The sequence below is a fragment of the Sapajus apella genome, unplaced genomic scaffold (assembly GCF_009761245.1).
Source record: "Sapajus apella isolate SASKATOON/1434 unplaced genomic scaffold, GSC_monkey_1.0 scaffold5, whole genome shotgun sequence".
Classification (NCBI taxonomy): Eukaryota; Metazoa; Chordata; class Mammalia; order Primates; family Cebidae; genus Sapajus; species Sapajus apella.
This window is the reverse complement of record NW_022436945.1, coordinates 29,382,568-29,402,986: the sequence shown is the minus strand read 5'-3', so window position 1 is coordinate 29,402,986 and position 20,419 is coordinate 29,382,568. Positions and strand designations below refer to the sequence as shown.

The following is a 20,419-nucleotide window of genomic DNA, read 5'->3' as shown; positions in this document are numbered from 1 at the left end:
GCACTTTGGAGGCCGAGGCGGGTGGATCACCTGAGGTCGGGAGTTCAAGATGAGCCTGACCCAACATGGTGAAACCCGTCTTTAAAAAATAAAAAAAGAAGACAGCTATTAAATAATAACACGTGTCAATGAGGATGCGGAGAAATTGTCTCTACTAAAAATATGAGAAAAATTAGCCAGGCATGGTGGCATGCGCCTGTAATCCCAGCTATTCAGGAGGCTAAGGCAGGAGAATCGCCTGAACCTGGGAGGCAGAGGTTGTAGTGAGCCAAGATAGTGCCACTGCACTCCAGCCTAAGCAACAACAGCAAAACTCTGCCTCAAAAAAAAAAAAAAAAACAAAGAAAGAAATGTGGTTAACTAATTATCCAAAATATTGTGGCATTTTGCTATTCTTCAGTTGATTAAAGACCACCTCTGAAGGGAAGCCATGTGCAACCACCAGTTCCACTTCAGCCCTCTCATCTTGCTGCATCAGATATGCTCAACACAAAGGATATCAGTATCCAGGGGCTGGATGCTACCAACAATAAACCATATCTTTCCAGGCCTTAAAATCACCCACCTGCTCAAGGGGCTGGAAGTCAGTCTCTAGCTCTGATACTGTTTGAAGGTCACAGCCCTAAAAGATTACACCTCAAGCATATACTGTACTAAATGAGCCTACCCACTCGTCTTACCAGGATGAAGTTGAACCTACTGCTAGCCGAGAAGGTATCAGCAGACAAATGAAGGCAATCAGCCACCTAACATGAGGGGCTTGGCTGACCAATCACTGGCCATCCCCAGAAAGGACACACCAAGCCCCTCCTTCCCTGGGGAAGCACAACTCTGGGCTATTTCATCTTAGGCTCTTGCCCTAGGTACTCATTGAACAGGAGTGGCCATATGCTAGCATCACCCTCTGGCATCTGGGAGATTTTAACACAAAACCCTCAGAAAATAGCAAGTTAGGTAGCAAAAATAAGTAAGAAAATTAGAGATTGGAAAACTACCATTAAAGATTTGATTTAGGTGACATATTTAGAACTCTGCACACTCAACAGAGAATAAATATTAAGTACAGGCTGGGCTGGGAATGGTGGTTCACACCTGTAATCCCAGCACTTTGGAGGCCAAGGTGGAAGAATCCGTTGAGCTCAGGAGTTCAAGATCAGCCTGGGCAACATGGTGAAACCCCGGCTCTACAAAAAAAATACAAAAAACTAGCCGGGCGTGGTGGCACATGCCTGTAGTCCCAGCTACTTGGGAGGCTGAGGTGGGAAGATCACTTGAGCTTGGGAGGTCAAGGTTGCAATGAGCCAAGATCATGCCACTGCACTCCAATCTGGGCAACAGCAAGACCCTATCTCACATAAACACATACACCAAGAGAAGTATATGTTGACTACTCCTCATCCAAAATACTTGGGATCCTAAGTCGCTGAGGTTTCCGATTTTTCTAAATTTTGGAATATCTGCATACACATAAAGAGATACCTTGGGAATGGGATCCAAGCCTAAACATAAAATTCACTTATGTTTTTATATGCCTTAAAAATTGGCCAGGCAAGGTGGCTCACACCTGTAATCCCAGCATTCTGGGAGGCCGAGGTAGGTGGATCACCTGGGGTCAGCAGTTTGAGACCAGCCTGGCCAACATGGTGAAACCCTGTCTCTACTAAAAATGCAAAAATTATCTTGGTGTGTTGGTGCATGCCTGTAATCCCAGCTACTCAGGAGGCTGAGACAGGAGAACTGCTTGAACCTGGGAGGCAGAGGTTGCAGAGAGCCACAAAGGTGCCACTGCACTCCAATCTGGGCAACAGAGTAAGACTGTATCTCAAAAAAAAAAAAAAGAAAGAAAGAAATTCTAAATAGAAAATTAAAATTTGAGATTTAGAAAACAATGAAAATTAAAATATCATATATCCAAATCAAAACAATATAGAGAAAAATTCATACCTTAAATGTATGTTATTAAAGACTGAAAGGAAATTAACTAGCCAGAGTTGAAAATATGCTAACAAATTCTAAGAGAAAGATACCAGTAAAAATAAGCGATTAGAGAACATAAAACAGACTTTGTCCAATAAACCAAGATCCTCTCCCTGAGAAAGCATAGGCCCAGAACCTTCAAGGTATGAAGCACAGAGAAAAACAGAGAAAAACAGCAGTCTGCCAGTTTATTTTATTAAGCCTAACACCAAATAAAACATTGAAACCAAAATCTGACACAAACAGCCCTGGAACAGAAAAAAAAATCACTGATCAACACCCTTTCATTACTATTGCAAAAATTCCAATGAACTAGTAAATCAATTCCTCCCTACATTAAAGGAAAAAAAACAAAAATCTGAAGGTAAAGTAGGTTTTATTACAGAAATCCATTATTGTCATTGATATGAAATATATTAACAAACTAAAGATCAAAATCTATATTAGATTCTCAAAAGATTCTCAAAAAGTATCTATTTAAAACAAACTTTTGTGAGGAATTTAAAAATACATGATCAAAAGTATATATTTTTCAAAGCAGAGCATTCCTCATATACCTAACATAACTACAATAATTAAAACAATATGGTGGCAACTCAGGGTCTAACAAATAGCTCAATGGAATTGAAGTCCTTAAAAGAAAATATGTATTTAGGAATGCAGTAACCATTACTGGTTGTGTTTTATACCAGTGGGCAAAGATAATCCATTCATTTGGTTAGGCATTTGGAAAAACAAGTTAAATCTCTAGCTCATTTATAAATCTCTACCTCATACCATACCACACACATAAGAAGTTAGATATTTAAATAATAAAGAAAATATTTTTATAATATTGGGACATAACAGACTCCCTAAATAAAACATACCACTCAGAAACAATAAAGACAAAGATTTTCCGTCCTGCAGCCAATCTCCCAGATACTGAAGGACAACTGTATTTTGAGACAGAGAGACCACATTTACTAATTTATATTACAGTATACTGTTAATAATTGCTCTGTTTTATTGTTTGTTGTTGTTGTTAATCTTTTACTGTGGCTAATTTATAAATTAAATTTTATTTACAAGGAAAAAACATAGAATATATAGGGTATATATAGGGTTCAGTTATATTCATGGTTTCATGCATCCACTGTGGGTTTTGGAATATAAAACCACAGATTAGGAGGGACTACTATAGACCTATATTATTTTTGTTATCAGAAAAATAAATATGACATATGCTTTCAGTGACATCAGAGTGGAAACCACAGACAATCCTTCTAGCACTCACTTGTGGTCCTTGAAAATGTCCACCAGAAAATTTTGGTTAATGCCTGGAAATATCTCAAAGAGCTGCTTCTCCTTTAGTTTAGTGGCACAATCTTTTTCAAACATAAGCCTCTCCCTTTTCTAAAACAAAAACAGAAATCATCTTCAAGATAAAATGTTTAATACTAGAAACGCTGACCAAAGGTGTGGTTATTTTGTTGCAAAACTACTGAGGATTTAAAAGCAATCACAGATTTTCTTCACTGATTAAAGGCTGAAATTAGTAATAAGAGTACTTTTGCACTATTTATTTGTATCTCATTTTTTGCAAAGTATTTGAAGTTGCTCATAAACATATACACACAAAATCACACATATACATGTATGTGTGTGCATGGGTATGTAAATATATATATACATACTGTCAGGCATGCATATCCAACACATTGAATCATTATATTAAAATGATGAAGAAACATATATGTACATAAACACACATCCACAGGATACAAATGAAGTCAGAACAGAGAAAATAAAGACAAAAATATATAAGATAAAGCTAGCAGTGTTAGTATATAAATGCATGCCACAAATTTAGTTCTGAGACTCTTAGTGGCCAAAGCAAAGGGGGAAACAAAGATTCTCACTGTCCATAAAATAAAAACAAACCAGTTTCTCAGGAGAAGTACCGCTTTTTCTGGTATTGAGACCTGAGAGAAATTTCTCCCATGGGTCCACATAAAAGGGACACTGGATGATGCTGTGAACATCGTCCTCAAAAACATATTCTCCTCAATGGGCAGAAACTACAATGTACAAATAAGTTGCAAACTCAGATTGACAGAAAATCTTGGAATTCACAATTATTTTTTAAGTTTTTTAAGTTTTTCAAATATATTTACTGCAAAATAACTGCAGAAGAATTGTTATATTATTACTCACAATTCATATTTGGATTTGCTCTATTTAAACTGTCAGACCAAAAGAACTTTCCTAAAAATATGTTATTTTAATTCTAACCTAAGATGATAGTAAATATTCTTAAAGTGATAATTTGTCAACATTTTAACGTAACAAAATAATTTTGTTTGCTACAAAGATGCTGCTGTCTGAAAAATAACTTCCTATGCAGTTTCAGAGGCAATGAAATGACTGAAAATTCCTAAACCTAAAAATTACAATAGCTGTGGTAGGAGGATTGCTTGAACCCATGAGTTCAAGACCAACCTGGCAACACAGCAAGACCCTATCTCTACATAAAACTTTTTTTGTTTAACTGGCCAGGTGTGATGGCAAGTGCCTACAGTCCCAGCCGAGGTGGGAGGACTGCTTGAGCCCAGGAGGGCAAGGCTACAGTGAGCTCAGATCAAGTCACTGCACTCCAGGCTGGACAACAGAGTAATACCTGTATCATAAACAAATAAATAAACAAACAAAATTAAAATAATCTGAGAAAATGCTAGAATTGTTATTTGTTTTAAAGCTTAATCATACTTAGGCCATTTATAACACCAAACAGCAATAAAAGAAGAACCACAAGAGATGACAATATGACAAGCAAAAAGGACTAATAAAGCTAAACATATAACAAGAGTGATGGAAACAACCTACCTGAGAACTTAAAATTTTTCTGGCTAGGTGCAGTGGCTCACACCTGTAATCCTAGCACTTTGGAAGGCCAAGGTAGGCAGATTGCTTGAGCCCAGGAGTTCGAGACCAGCCTGGGCAACATGGAGAAACCCTATCTATACTAAAAATACACAAATAAGCCAGGCATGGTGACATGTGCTCCTGGTCCCAGCTACTTGAGGGGCTGAGGTGAGAGACTGCTTGAGCCCAGCACTGCACACTCTACCATGGGCAACAGAGTGAGACCCGGTCTCAAAAAGAAAAAGAATTGAAAATATTTCACATTTTACTTAAGATATGCATATAGTCTAAACTTACTAAAAAATTCAACAATCAGATTTTCCAGCAATTTATAATGTCATAGTTTCTCCACTATAAATTCTGAGGTTTCATCAATGAACAAAAACTTGTAATCTTAATCATCTTTTAATCATTTTATTCATATATTATGTGTAGTTTATTTTTATATTTTTTGCTTTAAAAAATATATAAAAAGTGTATTTCTCCTTTGGGGACAAAGAATGAGGACAGCATCAGGAAATTATCTGGCCGGGTACAGTGTCATTTACACTTATAATCCCAGCACTTTGGGAGGCCAAGGTAGAAGAAATGCTTGAAGCCAGGAGTTCAAGACCAGCCTGGGCAACATTGCAAGACCTCATCTTTATGCAAGAAAAAAGAAAAAAAAAATGATCTTTCTGAGGCTCTATCTAAAGGTGGGTATCCTTGGGACACAGCCACCCAGCTTCTATTGTATTACCCAATCTATAGAAAAACAAGCAAAGGTCAAGTGTGGGAGCTCACGCCTGTAATCCCAGCACTTTGGGAGGCTGAGGCAGGTGAACTGCTTGAGCTCAGGAGCTTGAGACCAGCCTGGGCAACATGGCAAAACCCTGTCTCTAGAAAAAAACACAAAAATTAGCAGGGCTAGCTGGGCGTGGTGACTCACGCCTATAATCCCAGCACTTTGGGAGGCTAAGGTGGGCAGATCACCTGAGGTCAGGAGTTTGAGATCAGCTTGGCCAACATGGTGAAACCCCATCTCTTCTAAAATACAAAAATTAGCTGGGTGTGGAGGTGGGCACCTGTAATCCCTGCCACTTGGGAGGCAGAGGCAGGAGAACCTCGGAGGTGGAGGTTGCAGTGAGCCAAGACTATGCCACTGCATTCCAGCCTGGGTGACAAATGGAGACTCAAAAAGAAAAAAAAATTCATTGCTCAAATTAATACATATGTTAATTTAAGAGGCTATTTGACAGGACACTAAAATTTTAAGATCTACTTAAGAGGTTATTTCTTGGATTGTGTTAGGATGCAAAGATGGGAATGGCAGTATATTTCTAATTTAGTTAAACAAGACAAACTTAAAAAACAAATACGATGGTAGAGGAATCCCTATGCCTTAACTGGATGTATTACAGCCAAATATAAAGGTACTCCTTTGTGCAGTCAAATGAATAAGAAAGTATTAAACTGTTTTAAGAACACCATCTAAGAATTATTTTTTTCCCTTGAGAATTAGACTGAATAACCTCTAAGATGTTTTCCCTTTTGACTCTGGAATTATTTAATACTAATTTTCAGAATTCTAGAAAGATTAAGAAAAAATGCAAAAGAAATCAACTATGTGTATGGCTTCATATATTTAGATATTTTTAAATAAAGACCAAAAATAAATTCAAAGTAAAGTGAAGGTTCTATTTGAAAAGGAAGAGTAATATTTTTAATTCAAACTCATAAGTTTCTAAAATTTTTCTCTAAAAAATTTTGTTTCAAAGATAGGCATCTTTAATAGTAAGACAGACATTTCTTATCACTAATATATATAATTATCTTTAAATAAGATTTAATTCATGTTTTTCTAGAAATAAAAAAAATAGAAGTAAATATTAAAAGTTGAAACAGATGGAGCTGGCTGGGCATGGTGCCTCATGTCTGTAATCCCAGCACTTTGGAAAGCTGAGGCAGGACGGTCACTTGAGTCCAGAAATGCAAGACCAGCCTGGGCAACATGGCAAGACCCTCCTCTCCACAAAAAAATAAAATTAGCCAGGCATGGTGGCACACACCTGTGGTCCCACCTACTTGAGAGGCTAAGGTAAACCCAGGTGGTTGAGGCTGCAATGAGTCTTACTGTACCACTGCACTCCAGCCTGGGCAACAGACCAAGAGAAGATCCAGTTGGTCAGGCACAGTGGCTCATGCCTGCAGCATTTTGAAAGGGCAAGGCAGGTGAATCACTGAGCCCATTCGAGACCAGCCTGGGCAACATGGCGAATCTCTGTCTCTATAATAAATTCAAAAATTGGCGGGCACAGTGCTCATGCATGTAATTCCAGCACTTTGGGAGGCCGAGGCAGGTGGATCATTTGAGGTCAGGAGTTCGAGACCAGCCTGGCCAACATGATGAAACCCTGTCTCTACTAAAATTACAAAAAATTCGCCAGGCATAGTGGCACACACTTGGGAGGCTGAGGCAGGAGAATCACTTGAACCTGAGAGGTGGAGGTTACAGTGAGCCAAGACTGCGCCACTGCATTCCAGCCTGGGCGACAAGAGCAAGACTCCATCTCAAAAAAAAAAGCAAGGCATGGTAGTCCCTGTTACTCAGGAGGCTCAGGTGTGAGGATCGTTTAAGCCCTGGAGGTCAAGGTTTCCATAACTGTGATCACACCACTGCACTCTAGTCTGAGTGACAGAGCCAAGACCCTGTCTCCAAAAAAAGAAAAAGAAAAAGAAAGATACAGCTCAATCACCTATAAAATTAAACCTAAAACAACACAAATGTAACATGGATGGTTTATAGTTGAGTATCAACTAATTTCCCTGAAGCAAAAACCTCCAGCTTCAAACTATACATTAACTTCAATCAGGTTAAAAATGGATTCTAGACTAGAAAATACTTTGAAAATCACAAAGTAAACACATAATAAACCAGAATCAGAGACAGTAGCTTAATATTTATATTAATTCATACCAAATTATGTTTTTCCTGTAAGGCAATTTCTTCTGACATTATTTCTCTGAGTGATACTTTTTTAGTTTGAATATTCCAATGATCCAACAAAGACAGCATTTCAGGTGCTGCTAAAGTCTTCAGTAACTTTTTGCCTGTTCTCTGAGATGATTTTTGTTCAGGGTTATCAAGACCAGTATTTCCAACCAAGGAAGGATCTACAAAGTAGAATAAATACTGTCATATTCTCAACAATAAATGTACAAATTAAACATTATTCACTCTGTTACATTTACCTCAGAGACTAAGGAACAATATTTCAATTTTCAGTTTGTAAATATAACATAACTCTAATATTGTAAAATACATCTTCACATAATTTCACATAATTGCAAGTAAGAAATGGTATGTGTTAATGTAGCAATATTTTAAAACAGCAATGATCTGTGTATAATTTTAAACTGACTCAATGCTTCCCACTCTTTTTCATATCACATCGACCCCAAAAATGGTGACAAGTATATAGGACACTGGTAAACAGAGGAAGTTATAGCCAGCTGGAAGTAAGCAACTGGAACAGCTATAGTCAGCTTTGCCCACCCATTCTAAGGACCAAGAAGATGGATTATTTTAGCAAACCTGTAACTCAGTGAAGGCATACAATAAAGACTGGGCAAATGATATTCAAAATACTGTAAGGAATTGAAAATTCTAAGAGGTTCACAATAACAGAATTTAATGTGTAACCTTTCAACTTCTCAGAGGGATATCAACACATTCTGATATATTCCTCTGCTGTCCTGGAGAGTGAGGAAACAATAGACACTGGCATTTGCACACCATCCTTTGGGCACCTCTCTCCCTACATCAGCCGCAGCTCTTGAGACTACGACATGAACACAGGTCTGGACCAAAGTGGATCCTGAGTTCAAAGTGGAACTCCTTGCCTTGGTCCCAGGGTGGAATGGACAGCGGAGGCAACTGGAGGAACTCATGCACAAAAGGAGGATGCTTACTAACAGGTTTGCCACCCTGCAACAGCCACTGAAGACAACACTATCTAAGAGAAGTATCTGGAATCAAATATTTTCAAGTTGGCAGGATGTACCAAAAAGCAGGCTGGGTTTTGTGATCTAACAACACTGACATCAATAAAAACTTTGAATAGCCAAGGAATAGTTCAATGACGTTCTTGATCAAACACATAAACACTTTATTGCTCTCAAACCAAATGTCTTCCTTCATGCAGAACAAAATCTCAAAAGGAAATACGTTGAAAGTATACCCTAGATGTTCCACAGCACTCATGAAAGTTAAATATATATTATAGGGGCTTTTTTCCCCTTTAAGTTTTATATCAATATTAAATATTAAATATATTTAAAGAACTGCCTGGGCGCGGTGGCTCATGCCTGTAATCCCAGCACTTTGGGAGGCCAAGGTGGGTGGATCATCTGAGGTCAGGAGTTCACGACCAACCTGACTTATATGGTGAAACCTCGTCTCTACTAAAAATACAAAAATTAGCCAGGTGTGGTGGCATACGCCTGTAGTTCCAGCTACTCAGGAGGCTGAGACAGCAGAATTGCTTGGGAGGCAGAGGTTCAGTAAGCTGAGATGGCACCACTGCACTCTAGCCTGGGTGACAGAACAAGACTCTGTCTCTAAATAAATAAATAAACAGAACTTTTATTTCCCAATCAAAATTTGTGGGTACTGTATTTTGTGGAAGTAATTTAGAAGGAATTAAAATTCAAACACACACACCAAGTTTCAACGAGACCAGAACAAGACTCTGTCTCTAAATAAATAAATAAATAGAACTTTTATTTGCCAATCAAAATTTGTGGGTACTGTATTTTGTGGAAGTAATTTAGAAGGAATTAAAATTCAAACACACACACCAAGTTCCAACATTAAAACAAGAACATTAGAAATAAAAATGTGTGCTTTACCTTGCATAAGCTTGCCACAAGACAGCTCTTCTTGTCTTTGTCGTTCCTAAACACAAAAGCCAGGCAAGAGATTGGCAAACAAGGAGTGAGTTAGTAAACAATACAAGGTTATATTATTTTCTCTAGAAATCATTTCTCCTTGTATAATTATAAACCATTCTTACTAAACCTAAGTAAAACAATAAAGTTAGATAATAAAAATTATGAAGTATGAATACAGCTACATATTTTTTTCACTTATAGAATGGTAAAAATGCTGCATTTAAAAAAAAAAACTTTCTTGTTATGGAAAATGGTCTGAAAATAAATTTTAAAATGTCTTTGAAATTTAACTAATCAGCACTGAAGTCTTTAATTTCAGGAATGAAAAACTCACTGTTCATAATTTTTTATCTTGACAAAAAGAACAGGCCAGGCCTACTGGCTCATGCCTATAATCCCAACACTTTGGGAGGCCAAGGCAGGAGGATCACTTTAAGCCAGGAATTTGAAACCAACCTGGGCAATATAATGAGACCTCACCTCTATTAAAAAAAAAAAAAATTAGCTAGGTGTGGTGGCAGGCACCTGTATAGTCCCACGTCCTCTGGAGCCTGAGGTGGGGGGATTGTGTGACCAGTAGTTTAACACTGCAGTGAGCTAGGATGGTGCCATTGCACTCAACCAGGGAGTGAGACACTGTCTCTAAAATAGAAAAAAAAAAAAAAAAAAAAAAAAATCGGACAGACACGGTGGCTCACACCTGTAATCCTAGCACTTTGGGAGGCCAAGGTGGGTGGATCATGAGGTCAAGAGATCAAGGCCATCCTGGCCAACATGGTGAAACCCCATCTCTACTATACAAAAATTAGCTGGGCATGGTGGTGCGTGCCTGTAGTCCCAGCTACTCGGGAGGCTGAGGCAGGAGAATTTCTTGAACCCAGGAGGCAGAGATTGTAGCAAGCTGAGATTGTGCCACTGCACTCCAGCCTGGCGCCTGGCGACAGACCAAGACTGTCTCAGAAAAAAAAAAAAAAAAATCAACAATCACATTGAGCTCTACAACTAATTATATAATTTGGCTGTCTGGAAATACCTAAACTATTGAAAAGAGAAAAAAAACAGTAATCTATTAAGTGGTAAAAGTTCATTCTCTTTCAAAGTCAAAATTTAACAGAACTCTTCCGTGTCGAAGTCAAAATTCAATAGAACTCCTTCATATTACATGATATATTTTACTGAAATTCAAAGGTTATGAAATGGACAAAAAAGGAGATCTTTATAACAAGAAGCCTACCAACCATTACAGATTCTTTCCATTTCTCATGAATCACTTTGGCCAGGTTCAGATCTATATGAACCACACAATCTTCAACTGTTAGAGATCCTGTGGGGAAGGGGAAGAAAAGGTAATCATTACTCATTATATATTTGCAGAAAACATACTCAACCACCTCATGCAGAATAAAACTAACTTGTATTATTAATTCCTAACTTATGTTTCTATTTACCAAATCTCAAGAGTATTTTTGTTATATGCCATGTTATTGTCTTCACACTTCTTGACTAGTGCAGTTATACAAAGCTTCATAGTAAATCTATTTAAGTTAACCCTTTCCATTAGTCTAAATATGCTTACTTTATTCATTTCTATTAGTCAAGACTTTTCAATAAGTGTGTTCTAAAAAATTAATCTTGTCTTAAGGTATCTGGAGTAGCATCAAAGGATTTTAAAAGGTTCATCCCTACAATTAAGTGTGAAGTAAATAATACCAGAGAAAATGTTCAAACTATGCATGGAATAAATACAAACTCCATATAAATATTCTCTATGTCTTCCAAATATATACATATATATACACATACACACACACACACACACACACACACACACACACACACACACACACATATATTTTTTTTTTTTTTTTTTTGAGACGGAATCTCACTGCTTCCCCCAGGCTGGAGTGCAACGGCACAATCTTGGCTCACTGCAACCTCTGCCTTCCAGGTTCAAGCAATTCTCCTGCCTCAGCCTCCCCAGTAGCTGGGATTACAGGCATGTGCCACCAGCCCCGGCTAATTTTTGTATTTTTAGTAGAGACAGGGTTTCACTATGTTGGCCTGGCTGGTCTCGAACTCCTCACCTCAAGTGATTCGCCTGCCTCAGCCTCCAAAAGCGCTGAAATTACAGGCATGAGCCAACCCACCCAGCCCCAATTATATCTCTTTAAGTCCTCCAGAAACGTGTCAAAAATAAGGCACTATGTGAATTTAGGCAACATAAAATTACTTTTGCTTTTCAGTTAACGTAGAAAATAATTTTACAACCAAAATAGAACCCTCTAGCCAGGTATGGTGACATGTGTCTATAATCCCAGCTACTCTGGATGCTGAGGCAGGAGAATCACTTGAGCCGGGGACATGAAGGTTGCAGTAAGCTGAGATTGCGGCACTGTACTTCAGCCTGGGCAACAGAGTGAAACTCCATCTCAAAAAAAAATAGAACCCTCTATAGTCTGGTCAAACAAAGACACACACATGGTCATTTACTTTTTCCTTACCTGAATCAATACCAACAGGACCAAATAATTCATTAAGTTGAAAAGCCAGTTCAGGGGGTAATGCCAATTCCAGACAGTCTATGGTCAGAGATCTGGCCATCACTGCAGAGGGATTCAATAACTCAGTTTTATCTTTCTCGCTAACTCCAGTTGATAAACCACTTCCTGCCATTAGAATTTCCTCCATTTCCTGCTCATCTTCATTCATAAATTCTTCTGTGTCTAAAAATTTCACATAATCCTTTAGAAGATTTTCATTTCTCTTTATTTCAAAAGAGTCAGTAAAATAAATTTCTTCATTTAATTCAAGATTTGAAGTACTAGATGCAAAGTTTAAAATATCAGAGAAACCTGAAGGAGAATGTTTGTTGTCTCCAATCTCTGTGACTACTAGATTTTTCTCTGTTTCACTCATATCTCTAGGGGTAGCAGCTTTTAGAATACCTGGAAAGGACTGCTTACTGCTATATAAAAGTTCTGCCTGGCTGTTAGGAAGTATGTCATTATTATTCTTTAGACCCACAGCAGCACAGGGAAAAATACTTTTCATTGATTCAGGGTTTTCAGGAGTAACAGCTCTCATTTCTGCCTGCTCTGAGTTTCTTCTTTCTGCATCACAAATAGACTCTGAGTTAGCATTACTAATACCAGTCCCATGGCAAAACTCTGGCATAGGAGAATTAAAATTCTCTAAAGTTCCTCTTTGGCTAATAACTTCTTTCAAATTCAACCCCAGAGAAAAAGGCCCAATTTCTGATCCATCAAATGATTTTTGGAAATTCTCAAATTCTGTATCCTCACATAATTTCGTTTCAGAATCCAACAAAAGGCTTGTGGCCCAAATAATATCTTTATTACACCTCTCATATAAGTCTTTCAGGGCTTCTAATGAAAAGGATCCAAATAGTTTACAAAGAATGTTGAGATTTTCAGATTCATCTGCACTGGTAAGCTCACTTTCTTCAACAAATGTGCTTTTATCATACATTACTCTATAGGGAATTGCTTCTTGAACATCTGATTTTGTGTTAATATTGAAAGCTTTTGGCTTAAATCCATCTAATCTTCCTGTTAATACTTTGATAGACTCTGAAATACTGATTTTATTCTTTTCTATTTTCCATAAAAGAGCAAAATCCTGTGGTTCAGTCTGGGTACACATGGCTACTTCTTTTCCAGCATCTCTCTTAGGCATTCCCTCTTGAAATTCAGCTAACGTTTGTGGTTCTACTACTCCAGAAATAGTTGGTGCACTATTGGTAAAAGTAAGAGGCAATGACGTGTGTTCCCCATGACTCATTTTACTTAGACAAGTCTGACTCTCACAGGTCATTTCACTGGGTAACATTTCAGAACTTCCTAGACTGGAGCTACCCAACGTCTTTAGTTTTTGAGGGCTTATGCCCCAACAGGCCTCATGAGCTGTATATAAGGATATTTCGTTCATTTTGTCATTTGTTCCAATTTCTAGGTTGGGCTCACTTAAACCAGTCTTTGGCATTCTTGATCTGTGTTCCCTTTGAGCTAAAGAATCAGATGAAGGCCAGTCACCCACGCTGAATGAGTTTTTTTCATTACTTTTATAAGCATCATATTTATAGCTATTGGGTGGCTCTGAAGCATCATCACACTGTGACTTTCTGCCATCCTCTACACTTTCATGTGGAGATCCTCGTTGCTGAACACCATCTATATTCACAGATACACTGTTATCTAATACTTTACGTGACTGAAGGTAATTATACTTTTTGTCACTTTGTACAGATGAAGTTTTTTCCATTTTTCTGTTCCTTTTTGTTCTCTGACCAATAGTCTTATCAACTGGCCAGTCACCAACAAAATTTGATAGCTCATGTCTTGGGAACTTTTCCAAAGCTGATTTGCTTTTTTGTTTCCCACAGGCCTTTTTCTTTACTGTTGCTCTTTCTTCCACTATTTCGCAGGGTGAGGATTTTTCATTTTGAAGAGGTCCAGTATTTGCAAAATCACAGTCTTCTTGATTATTTTCACCACAGCAAATACTAGGTGATACTCTCTCTACAGAACTATCTGCGATGGTTTTACTATACTGTTTTACAGCCATCATTTCTATTTGGTCTTCTTCACTTTTGTCTGTTGCTTGTAGTTTGCTTTCAGAGTCAGAAAAATACATGTGTGGAGTTTCCACAATTAAAGCACTTTGAATGCTAGGATTCATATCACTTATTTCTTTTCTTCTTTTGTTTAAATCTGCATCAGAGAGATATGTAACATTCTCAGGTAACATTGTTTCTTTGGTTACATCAAGATTCTTCTCTTCAATTAATTCTAGGTGCTTCGAAGATGAAGATAAAACATTTTCTTCTTTTTCAGAGGTATCTTCTTTGTCTCTTGGGCTGTAAGGTTATTTTAAAGAGTATCATGAGAAAGTCTCTTAATGCTGTCATCAATGCTACGATTTAAATTAAAGAAGCACTAATTGACAGGGCACTTAACAGTTACTCTGAAAATTTTAGAAATAAAGTACATTAAAATTATGAAAGCTAATTTTTATCTTTCTCTAATATACTATGAACACATTACTTAGTTGTAACCCCATTACCTAACACAATGGTTGGCATATATGAAGCACTCAAATGATTTTTTGAATTGAATAGTATATATGAGATTTTCAGTTTAGGTGTTGATTATGTATTAAAGTTAAAGCTGTGAATATGTTCCCAGGTGAGGACACAACTTCCCTGGCTTCTTTCCGACCTTAGTTTTACATAGCTAAGTATATGTAAAACAGGTCTGCCTCTATACTATGTACCTGTCATTTGATACAGAGGAAGCTTCATTTACAAAGTCACCAAGAGCCAACCAACGCTATTTGCCCGATTAAGAGAAATTGGAGAAAAAGGGAAGAGCTTTCGTTTGAAATGTCATTTGTTAAGATTTTTTTAAAGCCATACTTAATGTTAATTTCAGATTCAGAGCACTTGTGCAAATCTTTATATTCTCAACTTCAGTTAATTTTTCCCAATTCAGTTTGTCAATGCGTTTCCTTTTTTTTTTTTTTTTTTTTTAAACTTCAGGAGTACTCAGAGTCCCAACTCTAGCAAGACACCTTCCTAAGTGAAATCATACCTAACACCAAGTTTTCTATGTGTTAGATGATGCTATTCTAAGTCCCTTGCATGTACTAATTCATAATCCTTGTAAGATTTTTCATGAGCAGAGTGTTATTACCTGCATTTTAGAAATGAAAAGCTGAAGTACAGAAAGGTTTTCTAACTTGTCAAAGATTACAAAGCTTTGGGATTTTTGAACCCAGGAAATATAGCTCGAGTTCGTGCTCTTAACCACTCTGCAATACTGTCTCTCAATTAAAAAAGCATTTATAACTTTTCTCTTCCCCAGTCCCAACTCTTTTTTAACAGAGCCTCTGTATCCCTTACAATCATAATACATGGATAATTCAGACCTCTACATATTATCTGGTTTCTTCTTTACTTTGTCAATTAATGCTGTTTTTATTTATTCAATTGTTTATGGGTCTTAAATGCTAAACAGAATCAGTGCTACCTAGGATTGCAAACTGTCAGAAGGCCATGACTTGTATTATTTGATAAAAGTGTACCGTTAATAATTTTTATAACACTAGTTTGAAAAAGTATTCTCATTTTTTAAAACTTAAGGAAATTAAGAAGTGATTTGAGTGGATACAAAATAATAACGGCGAGAGGATAAGGGAAATACTGGATTAGCAGTGAGGATTACATAAAGCTGGCAGGAGAATTCATAGCATAATCATGGACTCACAAAACTCTGAGAACAATAAAAGAACTGTCATGTCATCTCTCATATGAACTTGTACTTCTCTTGCTAACTACATACATCCCACCCCAGGTAAGACTATAACTAGACCCTTAAAAATAACAAAAGTCCACTTTTTTTTTTTTTTTTTTTTTTTGAGTTGGAGTTTCACTCTTGTTGCCCAGGCTGGAGTATAATGGTGTGATCTTGGCTCACTGCAATCTCCGGTCTCCCAGGTTCAAGAGATTCTCCTGCCTCAGCCTCCTGAGTAGCTGGGATTACAGGTGTGCACCACCACAACCAGCTAATTTTGTAGTTTTAGTAGAGACAGGGTTTCTCCATGTTGATCAGGCTGGTCTCAAACTCCCAACCTCAGGTGATCCGCCCACCTCAGCCTCCCAAAGTGCTAAGATTACAGGAGTGAGCCACAGCACCCAGCCAAGTACCCTTTATTTTTAAAGTTAGTCAGCAATGATTCCATGAGCTCCAAAATTATACTTTTTAAAAATTATGTTTAAAATTGAATTTTGTACATAAGGCAATGTAACCTACCTAGTACTTCTGTCCTCACAAGAATATGCACACAACTCAATACGTTCAATTTTCTCTGGAACTGAAGAACTCATAATTATTGGCACTGAAACAAAACGTTGATAATGTTCCAACATTCTTGATATTTTTTCTTTGCTTACCCCATGAATGTTACGCCTGAAAATTTCAGGAGAAAAGGGTTGAAAGAATATTGATAATTAAGTTTTTAAAAATCAGAACATAAGACAAAAAAGAAAAAAAATCAGAACATATGTCTAGAAAAACAGTAACATATTTCTAAAAGACAAGAATATCAAAGCTGCTTTATTGTGACACAATATACATGATTTGATTCTAATTTTCATTTTATTAAGGATTTCTTAAATTATATACTTTAAGTTCAAACAAAGAAAAAAATTCCTAGTATGTTCAAATATGAAGTTTATTGTTTGTGTCTTCACTCATGGTGGCTTTTTTAAAACTGTTGGTTATAAGCTCACATTTGGTTGAACTTAATATATGAGAATTCTGAGGCCTTCACCTGGGAGTACTTTCATGCAACATCTAGGTTTGTATCTCCCAGGAGGCCAGATGTTATGCTCTAGCTCCTCAAAGGTTTTGTCTTAATGAAAACATCTCAATTGCAACTCTCCTGTCTTGGGCTGAATTCAAGGCTTTGTGTCTGGATCCCAGGAATAACATTTGCATTTGCCACTTGGGCAAATCTGGCTTTCATATTTACCTACCTCGATATTGTCTGGTTTCAGATCACAGAGAAGCAAAGAGATAGAAAATATGAGAGGTTAAGAGTCATAGGAGCCAGAGCCAAAAGGTCTAGTATACATCTAATCTAAGTCCCGGAAAGAGAAGAGAATGCATGGAACGGAAGCAATGTAAAGAAAAATGCCAAGAATTTTCCAGAACTGATGAAAAACACCAAACCCTTAATTTCAGAAGCCAACAAATGCCAAACAAAATAAAAAAATAAGAAATCCTAGCCAGAACATAGTACTGAAGTTGTCATTCACCAAAGACAAAGAGATGATATTAAAAGCAACCAGAAATTTTCTTAAATTACTTTAAAACTAGTTATCTACAAAGAAACAATTAGAATAACAGCTGACTTAACAACAATAACGTAAGTCAGAAGGGAGCTAAGTGTTATCTTCAACAATACAAAATAACATCAGTATAGAACATATATATCCAGCAAAAGTATCTTACAAGAAGGAGGGCAATAAAAAGATCTGCAGATTTAAAAAAAAAGAATTTGACACCAAGCAGACCCTTACTGTAAAGAAAATTCTCCAAGATGAACATCAGGCAGAAGAAAATTCCCAGATGAAAGGTATATGATGCAAGAAAAAAATGATGCAGAAAGCAATAACTAGATGAGAAAGTGAAAACAAACACTACCTGTATATTCTGGACAATGACAGCATGTAAATTGAGAGGAAGGCAAGTATCAGAGTTAAAATGTTTTAAAGTCCTCGTATGTGTGAGGAGGAAAGCCAAGAAAATGGTTTGACTTTGGATTTAAAGTCTACATGGTAAAAATAAGGTAACCACTAAAAGAACAAAAATACTATATATGAATTCCAAATTAGTAGAGAAGAATAAAATTTTTTCAAAATTTGGAATCAATTTTAAAAATCTAAAATAAGGCATAATAGGAAAAAAAATTTACATAATTTTCTGTAATAGAAGATCAATCACAGAAAAGGTGAGATAAACAGAAAGCACAGAATGAGACAGTCAGAAACAAGGTCAATTATATGAATAATCAAAATAACCATAAAAGAACTAAGTTTATCAGTTAAAATCCAAGGTAGACAGAGTGGATTTCGAAAAATCCAGCCATCGTGCTTACAAGAGATACCTCTAACATAAAAACATTCAAAGTATAAGTATGAAAAAAGAAACAATAAATATTAACCAAAAGGAAACTGGTATAGGTCTATCAATATTAGACAAATTACACTTTACAACAAAAATCACTACTAAAGACAAAATAAAATTACTAGAAAAGGATAAAGGTTCAATTAATTAGGGTATTATGAAAATCTTAAGCTTGTATACATTTCAAAAAATACCCTCCAAATATATAAAGCAAACACAGGCAGAATTCTAAGGAGAAACCACATGTTCTACATAATAATGGGAGATTTCAACATTCATCTCTCAAATATAGGAGGTATGATTAACAATTAATAAGCACAATTTAATGGATATATTAACACACTGCAATCATATAATTCTTATCAAACAAATATGAAATGTATAAAAAAATCAACAATTAACTAGACCAAAAAAATTTTTAAATAAAATATGAGTGAATTAGTATCACACAAACTATGCAACCTGACCTACTGCAGTTAAGGTGAAAACCAATTTTTATAAAAGATAAAACACCCCTCTGTTCAGAAATGTTAAAACACTGTACTAAATATCCCAAGAGTTAAAGAATGAAATTAATCATAATGCAAACTAAAAAATAACTAAATAACAAAAATAAAGTATTATATATTAAAATTCTTGGAGCAGCTAAAATAATACATAGGGAAATTTTATTTTATTGGGAGACAGAGTCTCACTCTGTTGCCCAGGCTGGAGTGCAATGGTACCATCACAGCTCACCACAGCCTTCACCTCCTGGGCTACAGTGAACCTGCCGTCTCAGCATCTGAGTACCTGGGACCAGAGGCATACACCACCACAGCCAGCTAATTTTTTTATTTTTTGTAGAGTCAGGGTCCCGCTCTGTTGCCCAGGCTCAAGAAATCTTCCTGCCTTAGCCTCCCAAAGTACTGGGATCACAGGCAAGAGCCACCACACCTGGCATACATAGGGAAATTTTTACATCAAATGCTCATATTAGAAAATGACCTAAACATTCAAGAAGTTTAAAAAAATAAGAGAATAAAAAAAACAAAATTGATTTTTTAAAGCAATAAAGGTAGAATGAGAAGCAGACATTAAACATTAAAAAACTTACAATGGAGTTCAAATAAAACAGACTTGTTTATCTGAAAAAGCTACTTAAAAAATCTGATCTCTGATGAAAGTAATAAAGAAAAAAGAAAGAAGATAAAAATACTAAGATTGCAGGAAGGAACTCAACTGCTAACACAGTAGATATGTAAGTAAGAGACTACTATAATTGCTTTAATAAAGCCTTAATAAATTTGAAAACATTGCTGTAACGGAAAAATTCCAACTAAACATTCTCACGAAGAAAACATCAGATCCAAAGAATTTTGTAAGCAAATTCTAACATTCAAATTTAGATAAACCTAGAAAAGAGGAAAAGAGGAGACACTTCCCAATTAATTTTATGATCTTAAAACTATGATATCAAAGTCAGGCAAGAGAAATCAAGGAATAAAACACTGTAGGTCAATCTCATTTATTTATAAAAAGATGCAAAAATCCTAAATGAAATATGAGAAAACCAAACTCAGTAATCTATCAAAAGGGAATGAAAAGGAAATAAGTAGTGACACATTACAACATGGATGAACCTTAAAAACATTACACTAAGTGAAAAGATGCCAGACACAAACAGCCACAAATTACATGTTCCATTTATACACAACATACGCAAGAGGAAAACCCATAAATACAGAACACACGATAGTGGTTGCCAAGAGGAGGGGGGAACTGGAGTAACTGCTTGTAGGTATAGGGTTTCTTTGGAGGAAATGGAAACATTGATGATCACATAACACTGTGAATATAGTAAAATTAGGTTGTCCTTTAGTTAGTATTAAAATTAGTTTAAGTTGCCAAGAAAAAAA

The 20,419-nt window shown here is 36.4% G+C and overlaps 1 protein-coding gene across 4 annotated transcripts in view; it reads right to left on the bottom strand.

The window, feature by feature from the left end:
• Positions 1-20,419, bottom strand: part of N4BP2 (NEDD4 binding protein 2) — an 87,682-nt gene that overhangs the window by 22,428 nt on the left and 44,835 nt on the right. For all 4 annotated transcript variants that reach the window (XM_032273994.1, XM_032273993.1, XM_032273995.1 and 1 more), the window contains 6 exons: positions 16,644-16,799; positions 12,315-14,689; positions 11,052-11,137; positions 9,772-9,817; positions 7,838-8,034; positions 3,254-3,372 (listed from right to left, as the gene is read on the bottom strand). In XM_032273994.1, coding sequence (XP_032129885.1) covers positions 3,254-3,372; positions 7,838-8,034; positions 9,772-9,817; positions 11,052-11,137; positions 12,315-14,689; positions 16,644-16,799 — 2,979 coding nt within the window. The remainder of the gene's footprint in view (positions 1-3,253; positions 3,373-7,837; positions 8,035-9,771; positions 9,818-11,051; positions 11,138-12,314; positions 14,690-16,643; positions 16,800-20,419) is intronic.